This window comes from Lepidochelys kempii, chromosome 4 (assembly GCF_965140285.1).
Source record: "Lepidochelys kempii isolate rLepKem1 chromosome 4, rLepKem1.hap1, whole genome shotgun sequence".
Classification (NCBI taxonomy): Eukaryota; Metazoa; Chordata; order Testudines; family Cheloniidae; genus Lepidochelys; species Lepidochelys kempii.
This window is the reverse complement of record NC_136383.1, coordinates 30,181,155-30,209,018: the sequence shown is the minus strand read 5'-3', so window position 1 is coordinate 30,209,018 and position 27,864 is coordinate 30,181,155. Positions and strand designations below refer to the sequence as shown.

At 41.5% G+C, this 27,864-nt stretch overlaps 1 protein-coding gene across 20 annotated transcripts in view; it reads left to right on the top strand.

Moving 5' to 3' along the window:
• Positions 1-27,864, top strand: part of TBCK (TBC1 domain containing kinase) — a 280,573-nt gene that overhangs the window by 73,885 nt on the left and 178,824 nt on the right. For 19 of the 20 annotated variants that reach the window (XR_012158526.2, XR_012158514.2, XR_012158513.2 and 16 more), the window contains 6 exons: positions 561-659; positions 3,512-3,574; positions 4,468-4,594; positions 5,301-5,351; positions 15,412-15,495; positions 20,989-21,074. Coding sequence is in view for 1 of the 20 variants with exons in the window: in XM_073340839.2 (XP_073196940.2) it covers positions 561-659; positions 3,512-3,574; positions 4,468-4,594; positions 5,301-5,351; positions 15,412-15,495; positions 20,989-21,074 (510 nt within the window). In the remaining 19 variants the exon portion in view is untranslated. The remainder of the gene's footprint in view (positions 1-560; positions 660-3,511; positions 3,575-4,467; positions 4,595-5,300; positions 5,352-15,411; positions 15,496-20,988; positions 21,075-27,864) is intronic. The other variant, XR_012158524.2, reaches the window with a different exon arrangement.

Sequence of the window (27,864 nt, the reverse complement as noted above, 5' to 3'; positions counted from 1 at the left end):
TTCAAACTAGTCAAAACTGTGATATCACTGTGGAGGGGGAGAGGTTTATTCTTATGCCAGGGTATTTTGAATTTTCTCAGCAATATGATTATACACATTTTCGTGTGGCTCGTGTGTGTAAGAATACACATAAGTAAAGTGATGGGTTCATTCAGATTTTTTTTACACATTGTAATAAGTATTGCACTAACTCTGAGACATTTTTTTAAGAAGTCAGGTATATATACTATGAAAAGGAATACTTAATGCAGAAGAAATTAGAAACTCTGCAGACATTACTTATATTTAAACCTTTCAAATGTAACAAAACATGATAGGCACTTTCTTTCCTGTAAAAAGGTGTTGGACTGGATTATCTGAATCAATATAAGTAGATGCTTAATCCTTGTCTTTTAGAGAGGAATTGCACCCCTTTTAGATTGTAAAATTTATATACATTAATTAAGTATAAGCAGATTTACTGTGTTTGTCTCCAGTGGCTGAGAAATTTTTCCTAAAGGAAGGATCTTGTTCATTTCAAGGAAGTCGTGGGGGGTTTTTTTGTTTGTTTTTTTTTGCAGGCTTATCCATACAAAAAAAATCAAGTCTGGAAGGAAGCCAGAGTTGACATTCCTCCACTTATGAGAGGTTTAACCTGGGCTGCCCTGCTGGGTGTTGAGGTAAGAGTAAGAGAAAGGATGATTCACACTAATTACACATACTAGGGAAAAATGAAATGAGAATAATATTTGAAACTATGTGAATAAATACAATGTTGGGGCAATTTTTGCTTCACTTCATGATTTCCTTTCTGTACAGTCAAGGAATGTTGAACTTGCCTGGGTTTTAGTTTATTTTTGACTTTTCCAAAAATGATAAGTGCCTAGGCATCCTTGGCAATATTTAAAAATGCCACTGCTGTTTAAAAACAATATATTATTATTATTATTATTATTTTATTATATAATAGCTCCAACAAATACATTTAGCAATCTCCTCCCCAATCAACAAGGGCTAAAGAAAAAAATAAAAACTCTGAGGAAAAAAAAAATCTCCTTTCCATCCCACTATGACATTCCGGGGTTCAATTCAGACCACTGAAGGGTTGTGTCACTATTTGCCGTGCAACCTGGGGTGCTTCTCAATGCTTTTCTGCTGTAGCTCCCAACCTAGGCTATTTACAAACAGCCAAACAGCATGCAGGTCATATCCTGAGTGTCTGTTTATATCCACAGTCCTGGTCCAATAGCTCTGACCCCAGCAGCCTGTCAGCAAACACCAGCCACAGTCTGGCTTCCAGCAGCCTTGGTTACTACTTGCAGGGTGACCCCACCATACTCGCAGTCCTGGGTTTTCCCCAAAAAACATGTGTTTTGGAGTGTGCAAACCTCTTCTGGACAGTCCAGATATATTAGGTCCATTGCTTTTTTAAGGTAAGATAAGATCCCATGGGAAGCAAGTTTAAGGGGGGAAACAGTTCAAAAGAGTTGGCAATTTTTCAAAGAGACATTATTAAGTGCACAAAAGCAAACTGTCCCACTGTGTAGGAAAGATAGGAAGTATGGCAAGGGACCACACTGGCTTGACCAGGAGATCTTCAATGATCTGAAACTGAAAAAAAAAGTCCTACAAAAAGTGGAAGCTAGGTCAAATTACAAAGGGTGAATATAAACAAATAACACAGGTAGGTAGGGACAAAATCATAAAGGCACAAAATGAGATTAAACCAGCTAGAGATATAAAGGATAACAAGGAAACATCTACAAAGACATTAGAAGCAAGAGGAAGACAGAGGATAGGGTAGGTCTGTTGTTCAGTGGGGGCCAGGGGGTGGGGTGGGGTGGGGTGGGGGAGATGACAATAACACAAAATGTGGAAATGGCAGAAGTGCTAAATGAGTTTAGTAGCAATTGGACATCTAACTTAATGACAGTGAAAATGAGGTAGAATCAGAGGCTAAAATAGGGAAAGAACAAGTTAGAAATTACTTAGACAAGTTAGATGTCTTCAAGTCACCAGGGCCTGATGAAATACATCCTAGAATTCTCAAGGAATTGACAGAGGAGATATCTGAACCATTAGCTATTATCTTTGAAAAGTCATGGAAGACAGGACAGATTCTGAAAAGGGAAGTATAGTGCCAGTCTATAAAGAGGGGAATGAGGGCAACCTGGGGAATTACAGACCAGTCAGCTTAGCTTCAGTACTCCCGAAAGATAATGGAGCAAGTAATTAAGCAATCAATTTGCAAATATTTAGACGACAATAAGGTGATAAGTAACAGTCACTATGGATTTGTCATGAACAAATTGCATCAAACCAACCCGATAGCTTTCTTTGACAGGGTAACAAGCCTTGTGGATAGGAGGGGAAGCAGTAGGTGAGATATATCGTGACTTTAGTAATGCTTTTGATATTGTCTCACATGACCGTCTCATAAAAAAACTAGGGAAATACAACCTTGATGCAACTATAACGTGAGTGCATAACTGGTTGGAAAACCATTCCCAGAGAGTAATCCGTGGTTAACCATCAAGCTGGAAGGGCATATTGAGTGGGGTCCCGCATGGATCAGTTCTGGGTCCGAATCTGTTCAATATCTTCATCAGTGATTTAGAGAATGGCATAGAGAGTACACTTATAAAGTTTGCGGACGATACCAAGCTGGGAGGGGTTGCAAGTGCTTTGGAGGATAGGATTAACATTTTAAGTGATCTGGACAAACTGAAGAAATGGTCTGAAGTAAATAGGATGAGATTCAGTAAGGACAAATGAAAAGTACTCTCCTTAGGAAGGAGCAGTCAGTTGCAAACATACAAAATGGGAAATGACTGCCTAGGAACGAGTACTGCGGAGAGGGATCTGGGGGTCATAGTTGATCACCAGCTAAATATGAGACAACAGTGCAAAAAAAGCAAACATCATTCTGGGATGTATTAGCAGGACTGTTGTAAGCAAGGCACGAGAAGTAATTCTTCTGCTCTACTCCATGCTGATTAGGCTTCAGCTGGAGTATTGTGTCCAGTTCTGGGTGTCTGGGTATTCAGGAAATATATGGACAAATTGGAGAAAGTCCAGAGAAGAGCAACAAAAATGATTAAAAGTCTGGAAAACATGATGTATGAGGGAAGATTGGAAAAAATAGGTTTGTTTAGCCTGGAGAAGAAAAGACTGAGGGGTGGTTATGATAACAGTTTTCCAGTACATAAAAGGTTGTTACAGGGAAGAGGGAGAAAAATTGTTCTCTTTAACCTCTGAGGCTAGGACAAGAAGCAAGGGAGATTTAGGTTGGACATTAGGAAAAACTTCCTAATTGTCAGGGTGGTTAAACACTGGAATAAATTGCCTAGGGAAGTTGTGGAATCTCCATCTTTGGATGACAAACACCTGTCAGGATAATACTTAGTCCTGCTGTGAGTGCAGTGGTCTGGACTAGAAGACTGCTTGAGGTCCCTTCTAGTCCTACACTTCTATGATTCTATATATTGTAAGGGCTTTTTTGTTTATTTAACATGTTCTTCTTACACTTTAGGGTGCCATTCAAGCAAAGTATGATGCCATTGATAAGGACACTCCAATTCCTACAGATAGACAAGTAAGATTCCTTTTTAGTTTCAAGTACTGTCACTTAAGATAGAGCCAAAGGTTTTTCCTCCTATTAACTGTAAGTCAGCTGTTTTATTGCAGCTGATGCTGCTGATTATTATTTAATATTAAAATTTTTTCTCCCAGTTTTGTAATATGTTTGTTCAGCACAAAGCAAATTGGAGGGCCACCAAAAACAAACAATAGTAACCCAAATTTAACAAATACGTAAAATGAAATCTTGCATTTGAGTCAAAAACAGTATTTTGAAACAACAAAGGTAAAGATGTCATTAACAACCTAGCAAACATTTAAAAAAAAGTCCCTTTCCCTTCAGTACTTATTATGCACCTTGGATTTAGATTCTGAAAGACACACGTCATCCCCAAATCCCATCGGCTTCAACTGACGCTGAAGGCACGCAGTACTTGGCGAAAATGGGTTCCTGTTCAGTTAGGTTCTCCAAGAAGTTCTGTCAAATGGTAAATGGCTAAAGTCCTACCAAATGGCTTTTCAACTAGCCCAAGAAATTTTTTTCATCGAATTGGGCCTTTTATTGTAATAAAGAACAAAGTGACATTAGCATCCTGAGAGATGCAATATGAGAGTTGAGCTAGAAATCAGTACAGCAAAAAATGCCCTTTTTATTTTTGAGGGGAAGGAGCTGTATTTCAAGAGTTCTTTTGTATTTTTAATCTGTGTGTGCAGCTCATGGAATGCTCCCTTTTCCCCCAGTTCTGTTTTGGAAGGTGAGGAAGAAAACAGATTGTTTATGTCGGTGGTTTGACCTAAATGCATTGGCTGCATTCCAGTTCTGTCAATGTTGTGGAACTTCTGTGGTGCCACCTCAAATATCCCTGTTCTCTTTTTTTTTTTTTTTTTTAATGTTTGTCTGTATTGCAGATTGAGGTTGATATTCCTCGCTGTCATCAGTACGATGAGCTGCTGTCATCACCAGAGGGTCATGCAAAGTTTAGACGGGTATTAAAGGCATGGGTAGTTTCCCATCCTGATCTTGTGTACTGGCAAGGTGCGTTCAACACGTTAGTAAGTTTAACCATTCAGTTGAAAATCTGTATAAAAGGGAAGATTTACTTTAAAATATATAGACACTTCCTAAGTAGATCAAAAGCAAACACACACACTTCTTTTCTCTGCTATTTCTTTTTTTTTTTGTTCAGGAGAATTTGAACTTCGATTCAGTTGTTCATTTACAGATGTCAATATAGAAATGTCTGGAGAATATATCTGTGAATTACTGAAAATTTAGTATTCTTATATATTCCATTCTATTTGTAATGTAAATTTGCCTCAATTGTGTTTTATAAAAATTGATCTTTCGTCGTGCATTTTAGCATTCCTTAAACTTCATACACTTTGTTTTTAAAATGTTCTGTTGGCTAATGCTATTTAGTGCAAAGTTAAACTGCACTGAACAGTTATTAAGTTAGATTTTTTTTAAGAGTAATTTGCTGGAGCATTCCTGAAAACTGTGACGAAACTGGAAAAAGTCCAAATAATCTACTAAGTGCTGTACTTCTAGGTTTTAAAATATTTTTATTTGCCTGCAGTTTTCATATTTTTTCTCTGTATAGTACATTAAGGGTAACATTACAGGTGTCTTAATCCATCTTAAATATGTAAGTCTCTCTGATAAATGAATGCATTTATCTTATGTGTTATGATAGTGAAAGAGAAGCTTTTCATAGTTTCTTCGCATTTTTTTCTTCCCTCAGGTCTTGATTCGCTTTGTGCACCATTTCTGTACTTGAATTTTAACAATGAAGGTGAGTACCTTCTCTCTAGAATAAAACCATATCTCCATCCGCCTCGTGTGCCCACACATACATATGTACACATGTGCGATATATACCACGTTATATATCACAAACAGGTATAAACAAGATTTCAGTGAGTTTTTAACTACAAGGGAAGTTTGAAGCTAAAATCATTCGGAACAAATGGTCTGTTGCCCAGTGCTAAATTTTCCTGAAGGATTTATTTTTAAATCATTTTAACTCTCAAACTAATTACCAGATTCACTTGCAGATACTGAGAACGTTTATTCTTCTTCGAGTGGTTGCAGATGTGTATTCCACTTAAGTGTGTACACGCTCAGTGCACCAAAGTCAGAAAACTTTGTCTAGTAGTACTCATAGGGCTGCCTCTTGTGCCTTCTGGTTTGTCTTTCCCCTGGCTATTTAAGGTTGGTGCCACTCGGACTCTCCTCAGTTCCTTTTCATGTCCCGTGTTTGATTCGGAGCATTCTGTGTGGTATTTACCTCAACTTTCTTTCTGTCCAGTATTTTTGGAGTTTTCTGTAGATAGTTAGCAGCTTAGTAGTACCACCTTAGGTTTTTCGTTAGCAGCAGTCTTTAGCCTGGTGGGATGCCCTCACCAGGTTTTAAATGTTGCCCATCATGTGTGCGCCTGGGAGAGGGACACATTAATGAAAGGTGCTCTCTCTGCAAGTCATTTAAATAAGAGAATGCAAGTGGTGAGGGGCTTGTTAAGCAGCACCTCATGGAGCAGGCCATGAGGCCCATTTCAGCACTCGTCACTTTGTTCAGTGCCACAGAACCCTTCGGAACCAACCCAAGATGTTGCTCCAGATTTGAGGTCACTTTCCCCTATTAGGAAGATGAGTCATTCTCCTTCCTCTTATTCTCCAAGGAATTGGTCCCCTAAAATGGACTGAGGCCATACCAGGCCTCAGGGATATTCCTCTTTGTCTTCTAAGAGGAGTGCTGACCGGCACTGTGATTCCTCGGGGACAAAGGATAGAGCTAGGCTGGATAGACAAAGGATAGAGCTAGGCTGCCAAGATCAGCTGGATACCATACCATCAACTCTGGTCCTGACCATGGGGCGTCCATTGAGTCCATTACTGATGGCACTGGTGTCAGCAATAACTGTCTCTATGCCATTGGCATACCAGGTGGCATCTGACTTGCTCTGCCTCTCTGTTCCTGATTCCCCAATAATCCAGGAGCATTCGCCTACCATGGCTGCCGCTGCTTTTTCTGCTGTGTCCTTGGTGCCGTCTGGTTTGGTCACAGAGTTGTCTCATTCATCAGCAACATGTTCTACAACATGTAAATCTCGGTGCAGACTTGAGGTCATCCTCCTTTTAAGCACTCATGGGTCCAGCAATGCAGACATTCCCTTGGCACTGACACTGTTTTGGGCATGGGTACCACTCTCTGCTCCTGCACTATTGTTTGCTCTGAGTGGAAGTGCGATGCTTCTTTCAGTACTGAAGGCGTCAACTGCTCGTCCATCCTCCATATCAATACTATCTCTATAATGGTTTTTGGACAAGGCTGGTCATTTGCTTGCTCCGTTAGGGGTGGTTCTTCTGCTACCATTGTGTGACGTCAAGCGCATATCAAGATCAAGTTCAGAGTCATCTTCCTCCTCTCCCTCACCTTGCAAGCAATGCTCTTGGAAGTCCTTAAGACCATCCTCAATTCACTATTGGTACTAAGATCTGCACCTTTCCTGCAGCAGGGGTAGACACTCTTGGTCTAGTACCTAGTGACTACTACTGTCTTACCCTTATTCCCATTGGCCTTCTTGGAATTTTTGGGACATTCCTCAGTCTGCAAGATCCCGTTCTTCGACCCATTCTGGGACAAGGTCACCAATCTTGGCTGCAGTCTGTCTTCCCGAGCTACCTCTATTTCAGACACAGTCATTCCTCCTGAGCTGCTCCAGCCTGATCCTATCATACAGGAACAAAGTTCTCCCTCAGGAACCTCCATTCATCCTGCTCCCTTCTTCCTCCTCACCGCTTGACTCCATGGTACCGGACTCTTCTTCTCCTGTCCCTGAAGATGTCATGCCAGGACCTCTTGAAGCATATGGCTTCTGCCTTGTGTATTCAGGCTGAGTTTGTGCAGGAGAATATGCATAAATTGCTAGATATTCTCCAGTCCTTAGCTCCAGGGAAGATGGCTCTACCAATTATATGAAGCTTAGCATATCCCACCTACCACAAAGCATTCTGAGAAATGGTATTATGTCCCTATGAAGGGCTTTGAGTGTTTGTATTCCCATCCATTCCCAAACTCTCTCTTTGTGACAGCAGTGAATAACAGATTACAGCTGGGGAGATACAAGTCCACGCCTAAGGACAAAGAGTCTAAAAGGCTGGACTTGATGGGGAGGAAAAATTTACTCTATTTCGTCATTACAGATGTATATTGCAAATCAGCAGGCGCTGTTATCTAAATATGACCTTGTCCATTGGGATACTATGTCCATATTTGCAGATGAGTTAATGAAATCCTCCAAAGAAGAGTTTAATGCATTTATTGCAGGGGGCTACCGGGTGGCCAAAAAGTTGTTGCATTTGGCTCTGATCATGTCAGACACTTTCTCCAGAATTATGGCATCAGCTGTGACTATAAGGAGGGCCTTATGGTTACAGAATTCTGTCTGAGCATAGAGGACTTAGTTTACGTTCGTTGGGGTTTATACCCTAGCCACAAAGAGATGTCATTACGGAGGGCAAGAGCAACTGCAGTAATATTGCTCACATCTCTTTTTTGGACATTCATCCTTCCCTGTTAGGCAGCAGGAAGGAACATATTTCAAAGAGAAGGAGGCTTTCTGAATCCAGTTTTAGCCAGCCAACCCATCATCAAGCAAGCAGCCCGGAATGTAATGGTGGATCATCTCAGCAGATCCGTTTCCTCTCATCACAAGTGTTCCCTTCACCTGGAGGTCACCAGATTCATCTTCCAAAGGTGGGGGTCTCCCCAGGTAGACCTGTTTGCGACCAAGCAGAACAGGAAATGCCATCAGTTTTGCTCACTATGTATGCACAGCCCGGAATCCCTCTCTAAGGCCTTTTTGCTTCCATGGACAGATTGCCTGTTTCACGCTTTTCCACCAATCCCTCTGGTTCACAACGTCTTCCTAAAAGTCAAGCAGGACAAGGTGAGAATTATTCTTATAGCCCTAGCATGGCCATGTCAACTCTGGTTCGGCATGCTCCTGGATCTGTCAATAGCAATCCAACTCTTGCTCCCACTCCGACTGGACCCAATCTCACAAGACCACGGCTGACTGCTTCACCCGAACCTTGTCTCCCTACACCTAACTGCATGAATGCTACATGACTGAACCCAGAAGAACAGGCCTGTTCAAAACAGGTTAGGGAGCTCTTGCTAGGTAGTAGAAAACCATGCACAAGGGCTGACCAAGTGGAAGCACTTTTTTCGATATGAGCATCTCAATCTATCTCTCTGTCTGTCTCTCTCTCCCTTCCTTCCCCCCCCCCCCCCCAACTTGTTTTTCCCTTCAGTCTGTCTTGGACTACTTCCTCCATTTAAAGCTTGGGTTCCAGCTTTGAAACACTAGCATCGTGCCCCCTGCTGCTTCTCTTTTGGAAGGTTGCTTTCTTGGTGGTGATCACTTCAGCTAGAAGGGTCTCTGAAATCAAGGCCCTTATGTCAGAACCACCTTACATGGTGTCCTTCAAGGACAAGGTCCAACTGCCCCCCTCCCTGGCCTTCCTGCCAAAGGTGGTGTCACAATTCCATAGCAACCAGGCAATTTTCCTGCCAGTCTTCTTCCCAATGCCTCACAAGAACTCTGAGGAACAGCGGCTTCACTTGCCTTCTATATCGAGAGGACTAACCCCTTCCACAAATCCATGCAACTCTTTGTAGCAGTAGCAGAAAGAATGAGAGGGCTATGTGTCAGCCGAGAGGATCTTGTCCTGGATAACCACCTGTATTTGGGCTTGCTACAAACAGGCAAATGTCCTGCTTCCAGCCATCTTAACCACTCCCCAAGAGCCCAGGCTCCGTCAGCAGCATTTCTTTTGCAGGTCCTAATCCAGGACATCTGCAGGGTCACAACCTGGTCGTTGGTGCATACCTTTGCATCTCACTACGCCATCACCTAACAGGCCCGAGATAACGCCAGTTTTGGGAGACTAGTGTTGCAGTCAGCATGTCCGTGATCTCTGAGCCCATCTTCTAGGGTACTGCTTGTGAGTCACCCATGGAATGGACATGAGAAAACACTCGAAGAAGAAAAAATGGTTATTAACATTTTCTAACTGTTGTACTTTGAGATGCGTTGCACATGTCAATTCCACAACCCACCTTCCTACCCCTATGTCGGAGTTAACCCACAAGAAAGAACTGAGAGAGTGCATGGCCAGCAGCGCCCCTTAAACCGGCACATAAGAGCGTGGCACCAGAGGGCAGTAAAACCGGTCTGATGGATGCCACCAAGAAAAAAGTTTTGACAACAGTGCATGCGGTGCGCACACACCTAGCCAGAGATTTTTTTTCCTCAGTTGTACCCATCAGACCAGTTTTACTGCCCTCTGGTGGGAGCGTCGCTGGCCACGTACCCTCTGTTTCTTCTTGCGGGTTATCTCTGACAGAGTGGTAGAAGGGTGGGTTGTGGAATCGATATGAGCAACACATCTCAAAGAACAACAGTTACGAAATGTTAGTAACCATTTTTTCATATCAGCATCCTGGAATGTCAAACCATTTACAGAGTGCGTAGGGTATTTCAAGTGCAGATCAAAGGCACAGTGATTCATGTACTCACCAGCAACACCACCATGATACATTATGTGAACAGGCAGGGAGTAGCCCACTCTAGCCAGCTTTGTCCAGAGGTGATAAAGTTTGGGCAGTTCTGCATCAAAGAGAATATCTTTCCCAACAGCTACTCATTTACTAGGGTCCCAGAATTGCTTGGCCGATTGTCTTGGCAGGACTTTGTCCCAGAATCACCAGTAGTCTCTGAAGAGTAGTGTGCTGAGTTTGTCTTTGGATAAGGGCATTCTTGTTCTTGACCTGTTTGCAACAAAAGGACAACAAGAAGTGCCAACAACTTTGCTTTTGAGTGAGTCTCAGCCAACACATTTCATCTGAATTGGGAATCTGCTCCGACATATGCTTCTCCCCCAATCCCAGTCATTCCTCAGGTCATCCTCAAGCTGAAGATGGATCATGCCAGACTGATTCTTGTTGTACCAACTTGGCTGAAACAGTGTTGGTTTTCTGACCTCCTCAGTCCTTCTGTTCATCTGCCTATTCCTCTTCCTTGTTGTCTCTATCTACTGACACAGGGCCATCGTCAGATTTCGCATCCAGCGCTGAGCAGCTTGCATCTCACAGCATGGATGCTGTGTTGCTAGATAGCAGAGGAGCACTGTTCTAAAGCTGTTCAACAAGTTCTACTTGTTAGTACAAAGCGATCTACTGCAGCTACATATTTGAGTAAGTGGAAATGTTTTTCTATTTGATCCGTGGCCTGGGGAATTCAACCAATGCAGGCCTGCATTCCGGACATTTTGGAGTACCTGTTATTTCGTCAGTCCTCTGGTCTGTCTGTCAGCTCATTGAGAGTCCATTTAATGGCAATTTTGGTGTTTCAGCCTCTGATCCTTTGCATCTCACTACGCCAGGAAATCTGTTATCTTGAACTCCGTGGTAGTCAGATTTTGAGAGGAATCATTCATTTCTTTCCTCCAGTAAAGGAAATGATTCCTCAGTGGGACCTTAACACTGAATTGACTGTCCTTATGGGTCCTCCATTGGAGCCCTTGGAAACTTGTTTTCTCTCTCTCCTGTGCCAAAAAGCAGCATTCTTGTGGCCACAACTTCTATAAGAAGAGTTAGTGAGCTGCAGGCCCTAATGGTCAACCTTCTGAATACCCTTCAGGCCTCATCCTAAGTTTTTTGTCTAAAAGTGTTTCACAATTTCATGTTAAGTCGGCAAATTTTTACCTGTATTTTTTCCCAAGCCTCATTCAAATGCAGATGCAGCATCTTCATTCCTTGGATATGAGGTGATGCTTGGCATTTGACTCGGAAAGAACAAAGTCATTTCTTTCATCATCTCAGTGTGTCCCTAAGAGCATCTCTGTGCCACAATGTAAGAGACTTATTTGTATCTAGCAGTGAGTTTCAGCTGGCTTGACCAGCTCAGTGTACCCCAACTCACTATTATTATATCTATAAGGTGTCATGTAATAGGTCATTGGAAAACCAATAATTCACTACTCGTTAATATGCTTGTGTGATGTTTGTACATTCAACCTACAAAGGATTATACAGTAGCTAAAATATGTTTAAACCAGCCATTAAATGGTTTTTTTCAAGACAAAGGAATGCAGTAATTGAGCAAGTTGTGACCAAAGACAAAGAAAAGCATATTTGCATGCCATGCAAACAAAGCTATCAGGAAAGCAAGTGGAGAAAAACTGATCACTTAATAGTCTCAATGGGGGATTGGAAATTGCAGTACTAGGAACCCTTCCTGCCTGTTGAAGCAGGGGCAATCAACTTTGACAGAGAGAGGATTTTCAAAAGATTACTGGATTGCAAAGAGAGGAGTGGTGAACCCCTAAATTATCCTCCACTTGAAGAGACCAGTAAAACCAGCACCTTAGGCTTTGTGGGCATCCTAGGTAAGAGCTACTCAGCCATTGCTAGAAAAGGAAGATTGGCCAGGAAATGAGCTTGAACAAAAACTATACTTGTTAAGCTGATCATTTTGTTTGTTTGTAACCTTTTCTATCTTTATCTCTTATAACTTGAACTCACTTAAAATCTCTTTTTGATTGAATAAACCTGTTTTACTTTTTATCTAAACCAAACCCGTGCTTTGATTGACTTGAAGTGGTTGTTAACTCCAGTCAAGCAGCTGTTTGTCTGTTTAAAGGAGCACCAAACTTAAAATCTGCTGTATATGGACAGTGATAGGGCTGTGCATTGCAGAGACATCTCTGAGGAACTCAGGTGCTGGAGAGCTGACTGTTACCTACTAGGTAAGGTTGGGGCTTGGAGAGCCCTGCGCATTTGCTGGCAAGGCAAAGACAAAGGTGTGTCAGGGAGCTGGCATAGCTTAACTGCAGCAAAGCTCCCACTACTTCCTGAGGCTGAGAGGAATAACTGTGTCTCACAGCTCTGGGTATCTCCAGCAGCTTGTCACACTCATCTTTTTGTTTCCTTTGTGGCTCAAATGAAGGGTCAAGTGGTCTCCCTGCAAACAATTTCTGGGTGGATAACATCCTGTATTACAGCGGGACAACTCAGAATTGGCCTCCACAGAGGTTAAGACACAGGTGGGCAAACTTTTTGACCCGAGGGCCACATCTGAGTATGGAAATTGTATGGCGGGCCATGAATGCTCATGAAATTGGGGGTTGAGGTGTGTAGGTGGGGTGAGGGCTCCGGGGTGAGGCCAGAAATGAGGAGTTCAGGGTGCAGGAGGAGGCTCCAGGCTGGGGTAGGAGGTTGGAGTGCACAGGGGTGTAACTCTGGCTGGAGGTGTGGGCTTCGGGTGGGGCTGGGAATGAGGGGTTGGGGGTGCAGGAGGGTGCTCTGGGCTGGGACTGAGGGATTTGGAGGGTGGGATGGGGATCAGGGCTGGGGCGTGGGAGGGGTTCGGGGCACGAGTGGGGGTCAGGTGTGCAGGCTCTGGGTGGCGCTTACCTCAAGCAGCTCCCGGAAGCAGCAGAATGTACCTCTCCGGTTCCTACACGGTGGCATGGCCAGGCAGCTCTGTGCGCTGCCCCATCTGCAGGGTGCCACCCCTGCATCTCCCATTGATCACGGTTCCCAGCCAATGGGAACTGTGGAGGCAGTGCTTGCAGTGGGGGCAGCATGCAGAGCCCCCTGGCTGCCCCTATGTGTAGGAGCCAGAGTGGGGACATGCCGCTGTTTCTAGGAGCCGCGCAGAACGGGGCAAGCCTCTGACCCCACTTCCTGGCTGGAGCGGGGAAGGCCCTGGTCCCTAGCGGAAGCTTGAGGGCCAGATTAAAATGTCCTAAGGGCCGGATTCAGCCCCCGGGTCATAGTTTTCCCACCTCTGGCTTAAGAGCTCATTTGACAAAGGCCTTTGCGAAATCAAATGCATTTTTCAGTGACTTTTTGATATTGTACGTTTGTAGACTTGGTCTTCCATGCATACTTTTACCAAGCGTTATGCTATTACAACTGCATCTAGATCAGATGTAAATTTTGGGAAGGCAGTTATTAGTTCAGTTAACTCCGCACGTCACCTCCTTGTGATACTGCTTGAGAGTCATCTGAGTGGAATACACAGACGTCTGCAACATCTTGAAGAAAAGACCTACCTGTCAGGTAACTGTTGTTCTTTGAAATGCAGGTGCAGGCGGGTATTCCATGGCCCTCCTTTCCTCCCCTCTCAATCAAAGTTTCAACTCTGATGTTCTGTGTGAAGGAACTGAGGGGGTTTGGGGTTTAGCCCTTAATTAGCCAGGAAAGGGCGGGGAGAAGGGTTCAGAAGGTGTTCGCACCACCCCTATGGTACTGCTAGGGAAAGTTCTCTGACTTTGGTGCACAGGGTCACATACGCCTAAGTGGAATACATGTCTGCACCCATATCTTGAACAACAGTTACTGTACAGGTAGGTAACTGTCTCTTTTCTTACTGAAAGAGTAAGTGCTGAAATTTGGGGGATAATACACTGTATTCTTCAGGTAACAAAGTGGTTGAATCCCTACTTCAGGTACAAAATTTGTTTTTACCTATAGACCTGCCAGCAGCACTTCTATAATATACATATGCCTCTTTTTCTATGAATGTTCTGTAGTGGAGCCTGGTTTCTACTTTCTTGATTCTAGCTTTCCAAGTCCCTAGCTCAAGTAAGATCCTACATGAAAACCAGATAGCTTAGTCTCAGTCCAGGCAAAACAAAGATTTGTTGGGAGAGAGGAATTGAGAGGGGTTGTGACTGCTCCATCTATCAACAGTATATATCTACCTTTTGTCTTGGTGGTTCACAATCTTGATGGGCTTAGTGGGCCATCCCAGCCCCTGGATTCTTATATCACTGCAGCATTCCAAAGCTGTCTATCTCTCATATTCTGCTAGTTTAGAAGTTGTAACTTTCCTGTCATTTGCAGACAGCGGTACAGTTACACATACTTTGTCATTTCTTTGCCATTGTTAGGACATCATAAACCAATCAAGAGCAACTTTTATCAGTGCATAGTAAAAATAAACAGTGTAGGGTTGGAAGTAAAGATTTGATTTAGCAGTTGTTTGTGTTCTAGTAAGGCTTGACGCCACAACCTAGATCAGAATCCCATTTTGCTAGATGCTGTAGGTACTAGGGAGAGAGCGAGGGAGACCAAACCACACAGGGCAGATGTTAGTCACATCACTTATTGCGCCTTTTGGAAGGCACCCAGGTACTATGGTGGTGAGGGTGGACTAAGAATTTCTATATAGTAGAAACAGTCTAACAATCAAAATGTAATTAGAAGAGGTAGGAAAAAATGTGAGGCAACTGAGTCACTGAGATGAAATGTCTTGTCCAGTGTCAAGAAGTCTGTGGCAGAATGTGTAATTGATCTCTTGAGTTTCAGTTTAGCGCAAGAGCCACAAGATTATCCTTCATTCCTAAAGAATTCTTTCTAAAAAATTCCATTGCAACTGCAAGCAGACTTTAGGTAGACAGATGTGGTCACTCAAGTTTTGGAACTTGGACAAGGTTAATGCCTATATTACAGTAATTGATATGGGAACACTACTGATCTGAAAGTCCCAAATTTTTGTACTTCGCCTCAAAACTAATACATGGTAAAACTGAATTTATTTGGATTGTTCATTGCATAGTCAGTAGCAATAGGATATTTCTTGAGTACCTTTTAAAATATTTTTTAAAAGGAAAAGTGTTGTTTTTCATGCATTTTACACCGTTAGTTACCATCTGCACAGACTGATAACAAATCAGGTATAAACACTTCTTTAGTAATGAATGTTTTCCAGTGTAAAGATGTTTTTTGCAGACTCTACCTTCCTAGCTAATGGTGTCTTGTCCGAATTCTCTTTTAGCTCTTGCATATGCCTGCATGTCTGCTTTTATTCCCAAGTACCTGTATAACTTCTTCTTGAAGGATAATTCTCATGTCATTCAAGGTAGGTTGATGTTTGTTTCCCTTTTCTTCTAATAAGAGAGTTTATGGAGTAGTTATTAATGCTGTGTTTTCAAGTAAATTTTGTTTTTTCTTCAGTGGTTTTTTAATTGACAGAAGTAGAAGCATACCCTTTCAGTATTATAGAAATACCCACTTATATCTTCAAGTAGCTTATTAGGAGACCAGGGTAGTAATCGAAGGAACAACGGCAAAACCAAAACAAAAATAAGTAGGAAAGTGTGTGAAGATGAAAAACTAACCAAGCAGCAGCAGCAAAAAAACACTTGTTGCTCTCTGAAGCAGTTTTAAGCAGGAACCAATCAATGTAATGAAATAAGAATGCTAAAAAGACTCTCTCTGCACTTCGTATCATGGTGGTCTATCATTGAGGCAACTCAAAGCCACTTTATTGCAGACTGCCATTCTGCTTCAGAACAGAAGGTGAGAGGAGCAGCAGATATCAGTGGGTGTTTAGAGAATACATTTACTTTAGTAGAGGGTCAAGAGTTTGATGGGAGTGCCCTATGCCTATACTTAAAACGCTACAGTGGCACAGCTGCAGCATTTAAGGGAAGACACTTGCTACGACAGAGGGATCATCCCCTCACTGTAGGTAATCCACCTTCCTGAAAGGTGGTGGCCCAGGTGTATGGAAGAATTCTTGGGTGTACCTAGTTCTGTCTACTCCAGAGGTTATTTTGGCTTAACTATGGCTATAGCTACACTAGAGAGCTTACAGCCATTTATTAGCCATTTATTAACTTGCATCTAGTGTCAATCTAGTATAGCCACTCTACGCCTACAGGAGAGAGCTCTCCTGTCGGTTTAATTACTCCAGTGCCCATGAGCAATGGTAGCTGTGTCGGCAGGAGAAGCTCTCCTGCTGGCATAGCACCATGCACACTGGCGCTTAAATTGGCATAAATTAATAAATGGCTAATTCATACCCCTGAATGACATAACTTGTGTCAACTTAAGCTGTAGTGTAACCATAGCCTATATCTGCCAGGGTTGTAGATTTTTCACACTCCTGAGAGAACTAGCTATGTGGATGTAACATTTCAACATAAACCAGTTAGTAGATCAGTTGTATGACTGATCTGAGGACAAGTCTTCCTAAGGAAACTGCTCCATAGCTCCTGGTTGTTATTTCTTAGCCTCAACAGCCCTATAAGTAAATAGGAGGAGGAGTGGGCTGTCAGTTCCTTTTAAAATGGAGACAAAGTGGAGAAGAAATTTGGGAGGATTAGGAAGCCTCCCAGAGAAGATTTGCTGAAGCCATCCTATCTGAATAACAAATTTAAAAACATAGAGGATCTTTACTTCAATCCACACTCTGATGTCCTTCTTGTCATCCTTTCCCGCATCACTAGCCATCAGATGTGCAGTTGACAGCAATTCTAACAAGCATTATTCTAATTTGAATGATTTAACACCTCGTGCTGTTTGTGAGATTCGTGAGTCAGAAGTGTGTCTTAATAGCTTGGTTAGGGCATTGTCTCTGTTGACCTAACAATGTTTTTTGTCTTGGGAGTCAAGTTGGCAGCTGTATGAAAAGGAACAAAAAATTATTCTTCAGAAACTTTAGTTAGAGCATACAGGAAAATACTTTTGAAGTCTCTTGCCCTTTTTTTTTTTTTTTTTAGCAGAGGGGAGAAAGAGAGAGATGGAAAATTAATGCTAAAAAGGTAGATGTTAATAATCATGATGCATAGCTTCTCACTTTTTTTCATTGGTTACGACGATTTGTACCTGTTTAACAAATAATACATCTTACTGAAATGCACCATATGCACTTATAATCCACAAATAAACGTTATTACAATACTTTCCCTGTATGTCTTCTGCTGAGGAACAGCATTTATTTCCTCCCCTCATCTCCAAAAAGATATGGGAAAGTTCTCAGAAGGTCAGCAAAATGATTGGACATTAAGATTTGGGGTAGGCGGTAATATGAGGAGAGACTAAAAGATTAGGACTGCATAGTTTGGTATGGAGATAAGTGAGAGTGGGGGTGTGACCTGGACATATGACATAATGAATGACGTGGAGAAGGCCAGTCAGGAGATTTCCTGTTTGCACTCTATCATAATATAAAGGCAAAGGGGCACCTGATGAAACTAAAGGAGCATATTTTTAAAGAATAAAGTAAACTGTTATTTTATACAATAAATAATTTGCCTGTGGAATGAACTGCTTTAGGGTTTTTTAAGGCCAGTGTAGCTTAGTGAGATTTTTTTTTAAAGGTTGAGACAGTGATATGTAGAAGAATATCATTTGTAGTGTTGCTAACTAGGATACAATGAGAGGTATTGATTGTCATGTGTCCAGACCTGAAAAAATTACCAGATGGGGATAGGCACATAGTATGATATTGCTCAAGTAAATGTATGATGTGGTCTTTACATCTTGCACTGCAGCATCTGGTATGAGGATATTAGACTAGCTGGACTGTTGGTGTGTTCTGATTTGATTTCTAGCTGTTGGTGTTCAATATCAACATATTAATATAGTTTTAAAGGAAGGTTTTGTGATGGTTTTGTTTAGTTTGGTGTGCTGAGCTTTTTCCTGTTCTCTGGAGACACTGTGAGGAACATGGCAGGATGGATCGTGTCTGATTACATCACTGCAATTTTAGCACCTCACCCCTTAATGGAATAAAAATCTTTCCCAGTGCAGAAAGGTTCAGCATATCTCATTTCTGAGCCTGCCCTAAGCAGTTAAAGCACAGTTTGTCAGATTTATCAGATGCATTTCCCCATATGAAGTAAGATGTAAGAGCAATTAAAGGTTTATAGCTATAGAATATCAGATTATGCGAAAGAATAATTCATATCATAAAATTCCAGCCAACAGTGTTTGGCAGGACCTAAATAATGTGTTTTCATGAAGGATTGTGTGTCTTCAATAGACCCTTCATTAATCATGTAATCTCACACAATAATTATATTTTATGAGTCTGGCTATACAAATAAAAACGATATTTAACAAACTATAGTGTATCTGTGCAGAACCACCATAGGCACAAATTTCTTGTTTAAAAGGAAATGTGCTTTAAGGAAGTTAATTGTGAATCTGTTTTCATCAGCACGCATATGACTGTATGTGATTACTGGCTTTATATGGCTTGGTCTGCACTACCAATTTATCACAGTATAACTACGCTATCCACACCCCTGAGTGACATTATTATACCAGCCTAACCCCTGGTGTAGACAGAGCTATGTCGATGGGGAGAAGCTCTCCCGTCGACATAGGTAGCGTCTTCACTAAGCGATACAGCAGCGCAGAGCGTGCAGCTGTGCCGCTGCAGTGCTGTAAGTGTAGAAAAGCTCTGTACCTTACCTATGGTTGCTGGGTATTTTATTAACTCAAATGTGTCAGCACTGAATGTGGGAAAAGCTAAATTAAGCCTGGCTTGTCCAATAAGCTTATGTGGATAATACATGCATACAATGAGATTGGGGGCTTGTCTTCATTGCAGTATTAGCTCAAAGTATAACTTGAGTGTTGTCCCTAACTTGAGCCAACTTGAGTGTTGACTCCTGTTGATGCATAAAAATCTCTAGCTCAAATTAAGTGGTACTTTAAACTTTAGCTAGCTGTTCTATCAGAATATGTGAGTTAAAACTTGAGTGATACTGGAGCTGGTAATGCAGTGAGGATGCAGCTACGCTGTCGTAGGTTTCACTGCTTAAAAAGGTGTGATGTTATGGCCAGCAAACACGTGATTGTTATCTTGTTGCAAAACCTTAAGTGGAGATGGGGCACTTGTAGTATTCATGGCGAGATAGATTGGTGAGGTCAGCATTATGCCTCCACCCCCCACCCCTCCAGCCTGTGATTAACCTCAGTGGGATAGCTGATGGGCATTAGTTATCCTCGGGTAAAACGCACACTTTTTTGGTCAGTGAAATCAAGCCCTATATTGCTACATCCAGTCATTCTGTGCTGCTGATCCATTGTGCAGATCAAGTTTTTTCTTGTATAGGCACCTATTTCCCTCCCCCCCCCCCCCCCCGATTTTTCACACTTGCTATCTGGTCACCCTAAATTAAGATAACTCAAGACAAAAGACAAGCCCTGATGCTGGTGTTTGTACATGGAATGTTTGCAAATTAAGGAGGGGCAGTTAGGGGACTTCCTAAGGCACTGTAGCAGCACTTACTGACCGTTCACTTCAGAAGCTTTTATTAAAGGGTGCCTGGCTATGACTCCTTCGCATGAAGATGCTGCCTTAGCAGAGTCTTTGATGGAGGGGCCTGGAAATCTCTGCCATTGGGGCAGGGTTATGTAGTGTCAGGCAGCAGCACTGTTGGAAATTTGAGAACTTTGTGGAAGGGAAAGGGAAATGCAACCTGTCATGAAATTGCAAGGATAAAGTCTCTTGATTCTGAGCCTAAGAAAGGCTCCACTTGCAGATAGAAGGCAAATGAAATTGTGTGTAAGGGGGAGGAAGAGGAGAGAAGCCTTTCGGGGATGAGTTTCCATTTTGGCTTCTCCGAAATTAAATGTGAATGATAATTGAGGCGATTGAGTTAAACTGTGCCTTTCAGCTTGATGTGTAGAACTGGGGATATATTATTAAATCTGTCCTGTAATAATTCTTTTCCCTTTCCAGAAAGGAAAATAAAGAAGATAGGTGTTAATAAAGGGAGGAGAGACTTAACACTTCAATCCACATAATGATGTAAACAAGTTCACTTAGTAGCAAATACGTTTAGTATGGTGATATCTTTGTAGTTTTCAGTGCATGTCAGTTCCTGGAAATTACTTGGAAGAACCTTGTTCTAATTTACTTTAATCAGTGTGATATGCCCAAGGCCTAGTTCATATTCATGCTGAAATATTTGCTGTTTTTTAAATTGTGTAATTTGCAAGTGTGTAACACATCAGGCTATGAGCACCAATGAAGTATTCCATTTGTTTTAGCTGTATCTGAGTGGAAAAGGAAGTATGGAAAGTCCTAAGGACTTATCTACATGTACAGCACTGCACCGTTGTAGCACTTAGTGAAGATGCTTCTTACACCGATGGGAGAGCTTCTCCTGTTGGCATAGATACTCCATCTCCTTGAAGGATGGTAGCTGTGTCGACAGGAGAAGCTGGTCCTGTCTACATTGGGGGTTAGGTCGATATAACTACATCGCTCAGGGGTATGGATTTTCCATACCCCTGAGCAACATAGTTATACCAGCATAAGTTCCTAGTGTTTTAGACCAAGCATAAGTGTAAAGAAGATAGCAGCTGTGTACTGTTGAAGATGCACATGGTATAAACAGGGAGTGGAGAAAAAACTTTAAATGGATTTTAAAAAATATATTTGTCCTAATGGGTAATATAATAGTTAAAATGGTGTTGTATGTATAAAGAAAAGTGCAAGCTTCATAATTAATTCTGTTCTGAGCACATGTATTCCTTGTGTGTGAGTTAAGTGTGCCGTTGTGTGTTCTCTTTTTTTTGGCAATGATCTTAAACATTGTTGTCATTTCAGAATACCTGACAGTGTTCTCCCAGATGATTGCATTCCATGATCCAGAGCTGAGTAACCATCTCAATGAAATTGGCTTTATTCCAGATGTAAGTGCTAAGGGTTCTTGTAAATGCTGTATAATAAAGGTAAAGAGAAGAAAAAAGGAAGAGAGGGTAATTCTAATAGGGTGTTTCTAGATTGTTGCTGACACAATGAAAGTTGCCTACAGAAGAACTTTACCTCTGTCACTGGAAGTTTGATCTGGACACAGTGGCAAAATGAGGACAGAGACATGCATATAATTAAGTGGCAGGCCACAGCTTTTATTAAATTTCAACACAAGGGAGGGGCACTACCTGACATTACTCATAATCTCTTATACTAGGCATTTACTTAGCTCAAGTGGGCAGCAGGGGAGAGGGCTACAAGACTCCTTACCATATAACCGGTAGCTGGCACCAGGATTACAGGACTCCTTACCATAATTCGAGGTAGGTACGAGGGTGCAGCAGGGTGGGGACCTCAGACAGTGAAGGCCACAAGGTCTCACCCTATCACATGAGCCCAAAGCTCACCATCAGAATCCCAGGTCTTTTACCTCCTGGGAACTGTTCATTTTTATTCTCTTAACTACACTGGAAACTGGCCACAAGTTGCAGCAAATAAACAACTCCACCCCAGAACCTCAGTACTAAGGAACTAAGGATATGTCTGTACTACCCCTCAGATCGGCAAGCAGCGATCAATCCAGCGGGGGTCGATTTATTGCATCTAATCTAGACACGATAAATGGACCCCCGAGCGCTCTCCCGTTGACTCCTGTACTCCACTGCTGCGAGAGGCGCAGGCAGAGTCAATGGGGGAGCAGCAGCAGTCGACTCACCGCAGTGAAGACACCGTGGTGAGTAGGTCTAAGTACGTTGACTTAGCTACGTTATTCACATATCTGAAGTTGCGTAGCTTAGATCAACACCCCTTCTCCCTCCAGTGTAGATCAGGCCTAAGTGAGTTCCTACTTACAACCCACTGTGGCTTGCAGGTGCTACGAGGAAGGCAAAAATCTTCATGGTCCTCCTTCAGTTGTCCCATGGGAGAAAAAATTCCTTCATGACCCCCTGAACAGGCAATGGGATAGTCCCACAGCATCTGTCAGGCCAGGTTCCCATCCCTATTTTGGGTGGATAGAATGGTCTGCTTGAACTGAGCCAAAAGATGTTCCATATGGTCCCTGCCTTGGGCTAAACCCTGGGACCTGGGGAGTGCTGTCCAATCAGCACGCCTCTCCCACAGCTGGCCAATGGGTGTTGGAGATTCTCAGGGTAGGAGCTATTTATTGTCCCTTGGCGAGTGTCTCCCTCCCTTGCTACTGGGACTGCTTCCCTTCCACCACTGGCCCCTACCCGTTGATTCTGGTGGGTGGCACTTCTCGAAGGGCTTATGATTAAGGCTAAAATTTTGTCATGGATATTTTTAGTAAAAGTCATGGACAGGTCGTGGGCAAGATAGAAAAATTCACATTAGCCCGTGACCTGTCCCTGACTTTTACTAAAATTATCCATGATAAAGTGGGAAGGGACTGGGCAGATGCAGAGTGGCTGGAAGCTCAAGGGGGCTTAGAGCTGCAGGGTTCCCCTGTCCACTCCCTATTGGGGAGGAACTGCCGGTGTCCCCTGCTGCGGCAGCAGTGGAGCTGCTAGGGTACTCCCCTGCCTTCGGCGGCCGGGGGCTTGGGGGCCATTGTCTCAGGTGGCTCCCTGTTGCTGCGGGAGGCGGCAGGACCATGCAGCTCCCAGCTGCTGGGGCTGAAGTCACGGAGCTCTTTGGAAGTCACAGATTCCATAACTTCTGCGACCTCCGTGTCAAAATCGTAGCCTCACTTATGATGAGATAGTTAAACTTTTTGTTGTTGTTCAACTTCATTCTTAAAAGAAAAATATCAATATCAAAAATCACACCCCTGATCGACGACATAATGCTCACCTAATCCTCCCCTAAACCTGTAGACACAGCTATGTTGGTAGAAAAATGTTTTCATTCTAAGGTGGTAGTTTTCCTACACCAATGGAAAAAACATTTCCATCAAACTAGGCTACGTCAACACTACAGGATTATGCCTGCATAGCTATAGTGACATAGTCTCTGTATTGTAGATATACCTTAAGCCTGTACTGAGGTGACACATTGAAGACTCTAAAGAGAAGCATTGTTAACTGATACGGGCAGCACTCTTCAAAAAGTCTGGTCAGGTTATAAAAAGAAGTCATTAAAAATACATGGCAAGCTTCATGACAGTACATGTAATAATCAGTGTGGGCGGGGAGAAAGGAGGGAATCATCACCATGGAAGAGGGGAATACAGGTTCAGTGGAAAGAGGGGAAATATAAGGTGTTTGGTTCAGGAATATATTTTCTGAACAGTCATGATTATCATTTTATTAAAAAACTATGTTCCTTCAAAAATGTTAAAGGTAAATCAGTGCTTTTGCAGAAATTGCCTGCTGTTACAGGGCCAAATTTGCAGAACTGATTTTTTCATACACAACTTCTGTATGAATTTGTGTATACTCATGAAGTGATCAGGAGTTTCATATTTAAAGGATACTTATGCATGTAATTATCAGGTTTGTGGCCTCAAATGAAGCTTTTGCCAGGAAAGCATAAATTAAGTCTGTTGTACAGTTTTTTTTCTTTTTGATAACAGTGTTTCAGGGTGATAAATAGGGTTGTTTATAAATGATCCAACTTCAGATGGGATATAGCGACACTTAAAAACTAACGTAATACGTCCAGTCAGCTGAAGAGACCGGCTAATGTAGTGGGTTACACATGGATGGGTTAAACTTACTTCGGTGTAGAAAAGACCTTACTAGGCCATATGCATCACTTCAGGCTAGTGTCAAGGGGGGAAGAAATCTATTCATCTATATAAAGCCGGTGAAATCAGGGTTTTATGTAGATGAAATGCACAGGACTTTGAAAAAGCAAAATGCAAGCTCCCAACATGGGGCTGGGACACAGGGCTACAGCATAGCCATCCAAACACACTTTGGCCATTAATTCAGTATGTGAATTGGAATAGCAACATAGAACGTGTACATATGTACGTTCCCTGACCCATCCTTTTGCCTATCCCTATCATTGCCATCCATACCATCCTACGTGGACCCACTGCAGAAAACCATCTGCAGAGCTCCTCAGACAATGACTCCAATCATGGGCCTCTTATGGGCCTTCAGACAAATTGTAGATGAGATATGAATAAACAAACCATTTATTTGTACATATTTTTAATTATTTGTATTATGGTAGTAGCCAGGAGTCCTCATCAGTATCAAGACTCCACTATGCTGGTTGCTATACAGATGCACAGGCATACTCAGGCCCTGTCCCAGAGACCCGAAAGCCTAAGATAGATGACAAATGAAGGGAGTACACTAGAGAATCCAAAATATATACCAATTAGGATGTACAACTATAAATTTTTTTTAAAAAGTATTTGCATCATACAAATAAATGTATTGGCAATCCCCGACTGTTCTAAAGGCTAGCTACACCTCCTAAGAGGAGTCATTCTTCCTAAATCACCTGTCACATCAAAATATTTCTGTTCTGGGTTCTGCCTTTTAGATTAGTAAGAGAGAGGAGTGTTTTTGCACCTGTAGCAAGACAGCCCAGATCCATCAAGGTGAAGGATATGCACTTCAGTAATGAGATCCGAACCAGAGTTTCGTGCTTGAGTACTAATCCTATCAAAGTAAACCCTGATTAATCTTTCATCATTGAAAGGCAGGCTCCCGCTGCAGGAAGGATTGTGTTTCCTGGCACCCTTCCATTTACTTTGGGTCATGTAGCTCTCAGAATATTGAACACTGCTGAAGCTTGAATAGTTGTGAATATTGTTAGCTGATGTGGTGCCTGGATTAAATATATTGCAGTGGCTATGTGATTTACATGTAAATGGAGATATCCGTAAGGTGAATTTTACAGGGTTTTTTTTCTTTTTCACTGTTGTGGAGTATGAACTTATATAATGTTTTATAACATCTGTTCTGTATTTTACTAAATAATTCTAACATCAAAATCCGTCCATTTTTAAGGGAAGAGAGACAAGGAAATGAGCCACTTTACTATAAGGGAAACTGTATCCATAAATTATTCTGAATAGCTTTCAACTGCAAATAATAGAAGCTAGACACAGTTGTCAGCTGGCCATTAACAGAGATGACAAAGTCTGGCTGCAGTTACTTAATATCATCTTGGTAATGGTGCTGTTGTAGACAGACCTCAAATTGGATTCAGTGATATGCAGGAGGTATCTGTAATAAGGCTTTATCTAACTAGAGTTAAAAGAACACCGTTGCCAACATATTTTTCGTTCTTTTTATTTTCCTGTTTGTTTGTAACTACATTTGGAAGCCTGAATTAAATTGTCCTTACTGAAATATACTTTTCTGTCTTGCAAGCACGCACTTGTTCAGTCAGGAGTGTTTGACGGCTGGTTTTTAATTTTTATTTAATAGGAAAGCAATTGTTTTGTGTTTTACATATTTGGAATGAGAGATGGGGATGGATGGAATTAGGTTTAATCCTTTACATTTATCTTGCCCGCTTATGGGTACTCTGTCCCCAGTCCTTCAAACATTTATACATGTGCTTAACTTTAAGCATATGAATAGTTCATTTAAGCACTTACACAGTGCTATAGAAATTAAAATTAAGCATGTGCTAAAGTGTTTAGAGTTTCAGGGCCTTCATTACCAGTATCTGGATAGGGCACTGAAATAGGAGGTATAAAATTTGAGTTTTAGTCCTGCCATTCTGCCACAATATTGCTCGGTAACCTGGGGCAAGTAATTTTTAATTCTCTGTGCTTGGCTTCCACTTCTTCACAAGAAGTCAGTGAGGCCAAAAACTTACCAAGATTCAGAATAGGACTCAACGTTTATATGGCTATCAGGAATACGCGGGGTTGTCACAATTATAAAAACCTTGGAAGGGACATTAAACCTGATGCTTCAGGGTTTAAGCCAGTCTCTAACTAGGAGGAGGAGACCTGATGTGGGAGGCAGACTATCTCACATTTGTCCTCTTTAGGATTCTTATGCTTTCTGTAGCATCTGAAGTAGCCTTTTTAAGAGACAGGGTACAGAGAGTTGATGGACCTTGGGTCTGATCTAGTATGGCAATTCATATGTTCCTGTATTTGGTTTGTGAGGAAAAATGTTTAAATTTACCAAAGTTGTGAGTGTTTGAAAATCACACTAAATATGTATAGTAGATATGTTTGTTCAGTTTATAAATTTGCCACTTACTTAAAGAAATGTATATCACATGTGTTGGCAGTTACAGTAATTAATTTTTCTCTTTGAAGAATTGCTTTGCCAATTAATAAAAAATACTGAACCAATTGTCTTCAGACTTGGGTTGTTTTGTAGATTATGTTGATGATGATTATCCTGTAATATATTTTACTCCTAAGTAGTAATAGATACTCTCAATCTTAACTCTATCTTAACAAAGTTTTTGTCTGGAAATTTCCTTCTCAAAATGTATACCTAATGGGTAAATCTACTTTTTGTAAATTCTCAGGAAACTCGTTGTGCATTCAAATGATGATTGCATTAATTTTGGGGAGGATAGGCCGTATTCTTCATAGATTTAAAAAAAGTGGTTGTATCGCTGATTTTATGTGTACAGCTGAACTCAACCTTATCTATTAAACATTGATAATTATGGGACTGCAACTCATGATCTCAGGCTGTTTCTCAGATAAATGTACTTTTACAGTTGTAATGAAAGTATATATTTTGATTCATTGTTTTTACTAATTCTCTTTTGATGTGGAAGTTCAGCTGATCTGTTTTTTCATGTGACTTAGTGTCTATGAAGTTCAAATATTGCTCTTATTGAGTACTGTGTAAATTTTCTTTAAAATACTGAGCAATACTCATTTGAAGGGAAGATACAGGGAGACCCACCAGTCTGCAAACCCATTGCAGTTTGAGCTCCAGTGGAAAAAGGTTGAAAACGGTGAAAGTTTTAGCCAGTCCTACCATGCAGTTATTCTTCCCAGATGTTGCTAGGGGGCAATATTTACTAAGAATATCTTTATTTAGAGTATAGTGGTTTGACTATGTACATATGGCAGCATATTTGTTTTAAATTCACGTTTGTGAGGCAAGTACTTTAAACCAGATACATGTTGTTCTCCTTTTGGATCTTCATTTTCCACTTTTGACCTGTTACAGTGGAATAATAAGACATGAAGGAGGGATGCTGAACAATGCGGTAGCTCTCTTTGCAATAAAAGTACTGGAGATAAATTATCATATTTTTATTCTTACCTCTACCCCTTCTTGTTGTAGCATTATATTGTAGAAAATAACAAGGATAATTTCCCCTTCAACTCCTATTGTAATTTCCCTAATAACTACCTACTACTTAAAGATTGTCTGGCCTAATTTTTTGACATATTGGGTAGTTGTCAGGATTGGTGAGTGACATTTATAGCCAGGTCTGTCTTTTAGGGATAAAGTTTTTTACTATTTGTCATATTTATAGCATGTTAGTGTTTTCTGTTATGTCCAATAGTTCTGTATATTTCTTTTACTTGTGTGTTGAAAAAATGTGTACACAGCTAAAGCTATAGGTGTTGGTATTTACATTTCTGTGTGTGTAATTTTGAATGTGTGCAAGTCTACTTGGCTAATACAGTTTTTTTAAAAATCAAATTGTGAGTCTGAACTGATCTACTTCCAGTTCTCAACGAAATAATTTATGAACAAGGGGGGCTCAGGTATTTTGCTGTGGTCAATTTCTATCTCGAAAGCAAAAGGTATGTCTACATGGGGATAAAAACCTGCGGCTGGCCTGAGCCAGCTGACTTGGGCTCATGGG